Source organism: Symsagittifera roscoffensis, chromosome 9, assembly GCF_963678635.1.
Source record: "Symsagittifera roscoffensis chromosome 9, txSymRosc1.1, whole genome shotgun sequence".
Lineage (NCBI taxonomy): Eukaryota > Metazoa > Xenacoelomorpha > Acoela > Convolutidae > Symsagittifera > Symsagittifera roscoffensis.
The window spans coordinates 27,940,859-27,948,386 of NC_087070.1; the positions used below are offsets into that span (position 1 = coordinate 27,940,859).

Sequence of the window (7,528 nt, forward strand, 5' to 3'; positions counted from 1 at the left end):
TGATTAGAAAAAGTATGCGAAAGAATTGCCACGTCTGAAATGACTTATTTTATTGTCATTTTTTTCGAGTACATGTCCAGTCCTTTTGAATTTGTCCTCCGAAACACCTTAGAAATTATTTCGTATACTGAATTCACAAGGCATCATTTCCTATCACATCAACTGCGGACACATAGACTTCGTTGTTGAAGGACATGAAGCGCCTGCTAATGAAGACACTATCCCACCAAATGGACCTTTTTTGTTCCAAATCTTGAAAGGCCAATAACACCTTCGATTATAGGTACTGCTCAACAGCGAACCCTTCAGCAGGATTCAGCAGGTCTTTTCAACGCCATAAAAAGGCTTCGAAGGAAGTAAGATTCAGCAATCCAGCACCTTCAGCTGATAAATGATTGCTATCTCCAGCAATGACAGCACATTATCAGACGTTGCACGTGTACAGGAGGAGATATATGAAACAACAGGTTCTGGTCGCCAAGATGGACCCAGTTTTTCGAGATACGGCTGAATGCATAAGGTCGCAACACAAACTAAAATTAACAGATGTGGGAAGACTGTTATAAAAATTATTCCTACTCCTTACGTGATCGAGCACAGCGAAAACCGCCCAAGATCACCTTGGAAATGATATCAAAGCAAAGATAACTAATAATAAGCTCTCACAATTCCAAGGCCTTGATCAGAACGAGAAATTGAAGCACTGTTCTTGACGATTTCGGAAGACCAGATTGAATCGACACCATAAACCAGAGACCAGTTAGACTTATGTATTGGATCCTCACGAAACCAATTATGTCACAAAAATATGGCAGCACAAACGAGACATGCATCATGCTCAGCGACATTGCACACCAAGGGGACTATAAATTTAAAGCAAGTTTGTGAAACTGTAAAAATTTTTTCTACCTATAAGATATGGAGTTCGGCTTTTATTATCATCAAATGAAAGTAACCCATTTATCGAATTTACTTTTGAAAATCCTAAAACACCAGAGTGAGTAAATAGAAAGTATGCCAAATTTGCATCATACTACTTGAATGCGGAAAACAAAATCATGGGTGACCTTATTAAGATTCGCAGCGTCCTAATGGCCTGTGATGGAATCCCAGTGGTTAAAGTCAATGTTAAACTAGCAGATTCACTTCAAAACTTACTTAGCGGTTTATCATTTAACGAAATGCCAAACTACAATCAACAGACATGCTTATAATGAAATAATAAGACGAGTAAGAGAACAACTACCGTCATCACCAATACCAAAATTAAAAAAAAATAGCAGCACGTATGGCAGACAAGATGAAAATACTCAAGCCTCCACTTGTCTGACAATCTGAAAGCTATCAACCGCTTGAAAAATTACTAATGATACGCATTTTGTTTTTCATTTGGTCGACTGGACTTCATATACTCTTCTTTGCTTTGTATCATAACTTCGCTTTTGTGAGAAAAATGGTACCAGCTTTTGTGAAATCAGAGTCCGAAAAGGAAAAAACCAAACTAAAGTACGTCATGTTTTGTGATGACACAAAGGAAGAAAAACCTCACCCGAAATCTGTCGACAAACATCTGAATCAAACTGCTATTTTTGGCGAGCAGGAACTCAGTCATTATTATTTACATTCGTTTGTTCTGATGCGGAAATTGACAGTAAAAATTTTGTTTTGGCTCAATCGGTGTCTACTCAATTGTTTTCGTCTTAGTTCGCGCTCATCGGGCATTTAATGCTGAAGATTGTGTTTCTCGACATGCTTTCCTTAGTTTGAGAAACATTTGAAACAAATACATGAATTTGAAGTTTATTCGAAATTTTATCTGACTCATTTGCTTTCATCGCTTTCTATACTATATGCTATGTGGTCACAAGAGTCTGTATTGGAAAATGTGTCTGTCGAAAACAAACAGTTTTGGACTTGTCTCTTCAGGTATGGACAGAAGAGGCGGACGTTCATCTACCGACTGGTGGCCAACAACACAATGGAGAAACGCATGTACGACAGACAGCTCAACAAACAGGTGAGGAGGGAAGTGAGAACATCAGGGGGTCAAGGAAAGGATAAGGAAACGAAGAACAGACAAATGAAAGCCCAACTGTTGACTTTTAAGCTGCATAAGGGTGTTATAATTACCCAAAAATATACGGAAGTTATGCTCACCATCTGATTTAAATTTCAGATATTTCAGCGGGTTGACAAACCTATCTGTTGATCTAGTTTTCCACACTGAGTTGGTATAGCTTTATTCCAAAAAAGTTACAATTTTAAAAGGTTTTTGAAATTAAAAATAGTTTTATGGCGATATTTGAATTCGAAAACTGAATAAATAAAAAAACGTCGTTTTGAGTTCATGGACATTTTTTCTGCTGTATTTTGGCAATATTTTAGTGTTTTAATTCATGTTGTACGTATACAAGGATCACTTGTTTTGCACCTCAGTTGCAGGCATGCCTATTTTTGTTTGCTCGTAGGGTATGTCGCAGCGGATAGTGGATGAGCTGAATCCGCAGTTGTTCCTGACGAGAGATGAGGTGGAGAAACTACTAGACTGGGAGGGACAGGAGACGGAGACAGATGTTGTGGATCACACCATATCACTCAACAAGTACAGCGACCACATACTACAAGGTACACACTTCATTTCCTGTAACACTGTAACTTAATTTGCTCAAGTGTCATCATGTTGAAATAAAGTTAAGGGGTTGGTGCTTCTTCAAGTATGTTGTTTACAGAAGTGTGCAGCCTGTACTACCCTATGATCTCCGTGTCCCCCTTTGAACACGAGTCACTCCTAGTGGACAATGACTCCAAACTGAGTGTGGCTGAGAAGAGGGAGGCGAGAGAGGGCTACCAGAGGGAGAGCCAGACCAGAGAAGTACAGCAGCTGCAGTCCTCTTCGTCCTCGCCCTACAGCAGGAACTACTCCATACCCCTGTACAATCGAGTAGGAGTAGGAGGGGAGCTAAGTGGGGGCAATGACCGCTTAATCAGTATGTTCCAGTCCAGGAGGAACAGACCAGTGGCCAATATCAGACCCTTCTCTGTGCGCAATTCAGCCGCCACTCCTCACACGCACATTCACATGCAGCAACCATGGTAAGGATATTGTGTCTCTTAACCAAGGTTGCATTTGCACTTATGATAATAGAGTGGTGATTGCGCTTTTTTATAACACTGTTATAGTTAATTTATAAAAAATGTACTCTAAGTAGTCTTTTTACTAGAGCATACTAGACGGTTTGTGCGGTTTCCGACCTGCTCTGTGGTCACCTTAATTACACTAGCCATCAGCGTAGTGTTTTAGTGCGATCCTTTTTTCTTTCCCAGCCTAACTCGCAAATAAAATATTCATTGAAAGTGGAAAGTGTTCACTTATTTGGTGGCACTTTAGGTATAGTCACGATTTGTAGCATTGAAAATTTCATAGCATCTGTTCTCTGCTTTGCTTATGTTATTTGTGGCTAGTGTTTGTGTTGTATTCAGCGTGAGTGGCTGAGTGTTTAGTGCGTGAGACTCATAATCTCTAGGCCGCAAGGTTGAATTCCAGCAAACCTAGCCTAATTGGTTTTTTATTAATTCGAGGCTTATTTCTACTTTTTCGTATTGCACTTTCTAGAGCTATTTTTTGTCGTGCTGTCGCTAGTGTTTGCGAAGCGAAGCGAAGCTTCGCCTCTGTGTTAAATTATCTTTTTATATAAATCTTTTTTTTACTGATCTTTTAATTTTGTACTTAAGAAACAGTTTTTGGAAAACTACATTCTACGAAATACGATTTTCTTGGGCATGCTTGTAGCTTTTCTTTGAAATGAATTTATAGAATTTGTTTCTGTGGGTTTCTAAATTGTAGGTAGAAAATACGACCCGAGAAAACAAAAAATATTTTTTTTTGACAAGAAAAGGGTTGAAAGGAGGTATAAAGGCATAAAGGTGTATGTTTAATCAATTTTTGCCAGTAGAACGATCATTGAATCTAAAAAGATAACTATTGTTTTTATGTTCTCCGCATAATGAGACACCTGGAAACGGGCCGTGCTGGCTTAATGGTCTTATTTCTTACGATTCGATTTGTATTTGTAAATTTTATAAATAACTCTGTAGATATTGTTTGGAAACAATTTTTATTATAATCAAACTCGAAGATTTTAAGGTTATTACGTTGCACTTGCAATTAGAAGGTATTATCAAATCGGAATTTTTTTCAGGTTTAATAACTTGTGTAACATAGTCACTGAATCACTTCGTCTAGAATACTTTTGTCAACTCTGTCATTGGATGCAGGAAAAAACTGAAATCAATTTTGGAAGAATACCTGAAACTAGAGGAATCCATCACACAAAATGCTGCTTCATAGTCAAGGACATGACGCTAATTTTGTTTCGACGCTTGATTTAATTTCTTTCTTGTTAGATGACTTTTTTGCAGTATCTTGGACTCACATTGAATTTTGTTAAGGGCACACTTGTCAAATCGGTTCTCATCGGAAGGGACAAATGGTGACAGCGGTTATTCGGAGAATCAGTTCACCCTCAGTGGCGATGTGCGCATTCCGGGAAACAGGACATACAGTGGACAAGACATGGTGCTGAGAGCAGGGGAGCTGGTGACGCTCACACGCGTCAAAAACCCAAGTCCACTCAATCCCAGCAGCTGTCAGTTCTATCTGAAGACGGGCAATGGAAGTGTGTTTCAGATGGACAATAGCACGGCGTCTTCACTAATGCGTGTCTGCGCTAGAAGTTCCAACAGTAACAGCGCGAATACATCAAATAGCCTCGCAGTTAATAACTTTCTTGGAGCCACCGGTCAGAATATGATACCTATGCAAAGTTCGCCGTACGAGCAAAATGGTCCAGGTCATTCGCTATTCGTCGCTGAAGGACCAGGAATTAGAACGAGTCACTTGCTTCCTCAATCTAGCGCCAATAGTTTGCGAAGCTTCAACTCCGCCTACACGAACAGAAACAAGCCTTCTGAACGAACGGCCAAAGTGGCCCCAAGGCAACTTATTAAGTGCAATGAACCGAAAGCTCCCCCTCCGGTGATAGAACTCTCGGACTCAGATTAGATTAGTTAAATATATAGTTATAGTATCGTTTTTGTTTACGCGCTGACAGTTTTGTTTCGAATGCATTTTATAATCTGTAAAATTATTAAGATTTGATTATTAAGCTACAAAACTAGAAAATAAACGTTTCTAGAGCCAATGAACGTAGTGAAACTCTTTTATAGTTCTTGATGAAACTTCGGTTCGTTTTTTTTCCAGAATATTTTCTTCACGCTCAAATTTGATTTATTTTTGTGGTTTGACTTCTGAAGTTCAGTTCATTTCATTTGTTAAAACGAAGGCAAACTCTCTTATCAATCAGCAAAAGTCACAAAAAACGCGATCGAGTTCCGGTTTCGAAAGTGGTATTTAATTTTCGGACTTCCAAGCGGAATAAAAAAAATCACTTTCTAATCCAGTTCTCAAATTGGGTAAATTTTACCACAAAAGTGCCACTCATAAATTGTCATTGAAATTCAAAGAGCTTTCGGGGCGAATATTTTTTGTTTGAAATTCGTAAGTTAAGAGATCATTGACTTTTTTCAACTGTCTGTTGGCTATGTTCTCATTTTTAAGAGGAGTTCACTCAGCTCACCTAAATTTACATTAAAAATTTCCCTAGGTTACATGTCCACTAGGAAAAATTATCTGACCCCTTGTTTTTGCCTGAAACTGCATCAATGTTGATTATGGTTTATTTCATGGCAAAACTAGCCAAATAAAACAATTCAATGTTACTTTATCATCAAAAGAAAGTTTCTTAGTGGAAGGAAAGCCGTAAATTTTTGAAGAAAAAACAGCCCGAAAAAATTGGATTCATTATTTAGCTTAAAAACAAAGAAGTTAAGTCACCCCTCAACAGACACTCATAAGCAATTTGTTTCACTCAGGGAACGACGCAATTGGAAGCAATCAAGGCGATTTGATATGGACAGAAAGTACAGAATTTAGAAAATGAGTGAGTTGTTGTTTTAGACAAAATTGTTTTCATACCAAAAATTTATGTTCCGATTTGGTAACACATACTAAAAAGGAGCATAATTATGGAATGCGTAACTTTATCGTGCATATTAGTCGAATAAGAAAAATTTTCAGTTAATAACAGTTTTTATAAAATTCTACGTAGAAAAAGCCAATTACCTCCACCATTTTAGAATAATAGTATCAGCAGACAATCACGAGCGTATATAGGGTTTTCTCCAATATCAGGGCTAACTTGCTAACAAAAAATTGATTTTCTGAGCGCCGCCAAATCACGAGTGAGACCCTATTATGAGCAAATTTTGCACTGCAAGCAAGTTATAAGAAACTGGCCAAAAAGACAAATCGGCCCTTTATGAAAATTATTGACCAAAAATTTTTTGGCAAGGGTCTTTCGGCGGTCTCTGACCTCAAAATAAGCTTTGGGTCAAGGGGTCAAAATGCTGAAGGGTGCGTCCGCTCCCTCCCAACATCGCTACTGCAGACGATAAGTCGACAAAGAAAAATCTGGCTTCGCAAAAACAACAGGTCACGACATTTTGTTGACGTCAAGCGTTGGAGTTACCCGCGAATGAATCATTCCGGTTGCGAGACCTTTTTACAAAAACAAACTGTTAAAACTGAAACGATAAATAATCCGGTTTTAAAAAATGGAAGATAAATACCCGTTTTTCTCTAGTACCCACATTGATTTTTTCATGAATTCAGGATATGAAAATCTATAAAATGACTGAATCAAAACATAAACAATTGAACGATTCTTACATGCAAAATGCCGTGTGAACAATTTTTAAACTGCTATATTTTGTAAAGTTACTAAGGGTTGGAAAACATAATATAAATTTACAAGGGCGCTGAGTATAAAGTTACAATGGAAAGCAGCATTATTGCCCCAGTTACATTCGTGCTAAGGATGCGAGAAATAATTAATAATTTTTGATGCAAGTTTTCAAGTTTTCTTCAACATAAAGCTCTTAAATTGGAGGTCAACGAAAGTGCTAGAAAACAGACGATCCGTATCGTTCAGCTGTGAAGACCTTGAAAAATCTTACTCCTCTGGACGCGGCTCAAATCTCCCGGCGCAATTCAGTTTTTTTTTCTCTCCTTTTTGACATAATCTTGTGCAGTTTACGCTCAGTTTTGCTATTTATTCAGCCTATAGTTGCTTCAACACGTTTTTTTTACGATTGCAAAAATATATTCAATCAGTTTTGTTCTGACCATTTCATGAATTTACGAAAAAGTTGAATCAGTTTCTTTTTCGACCACTTAAAGAAAAACAAGGTTGTCGTGAGAAAACTCTATTCAATTAGCACAGCATAGAAAATTGAGTTTTCTCACGACAATCTTGATTGTTTAGGCTCAGTTTTCCTTTTTATCAGCTTGTCGTTTCCTATACACGTTTTGTACTATTGCAAAAAGTATTCAATCAGGTAATTGCAAATACTTCAATTGCCTACAAAAAGATTGATTTAGTTTTTGTTCCGACCGTTGAAAGAAATACAT

The 7,528-nt window shown here is 37.8% G+C and overlaps 1 protein-coding gene across 1 annotated transcript in view; it reads left to right on the plus strand.

The window, feature by feature from the left end:
- The window catches only part of LOC134854796 (helicase ARIP4-like), a 30,795-nt gene extending 24,095 nt beyond the window's left edge, over positions 1-6,700 (plus strand). The window contains exons 11-14 of the mRNA XM_063871154.1: positions 1,927-2,017; positions 2,469-2,625; positions 2,730-3,093; positions 4,450-6,700. Coding sequence (XP_063727224.1) covers positions 1,927-2,017; positions 2,469-2,625; positions 2,730-3,093; positions 4,450-5,062 — 1,225 coding nt within the window. The 3' untranslated portion in view covers positions 5,063-6,700. The remainder of the gene's footprint in view (positions 1-1,926; positions 2,018-2,468; positions 2,626-2,729; positions 3,094-4,449) is intronic.
- The last annotated feature ends 828 nt before the right edge of the window (positions 6,701-7,528 follow it).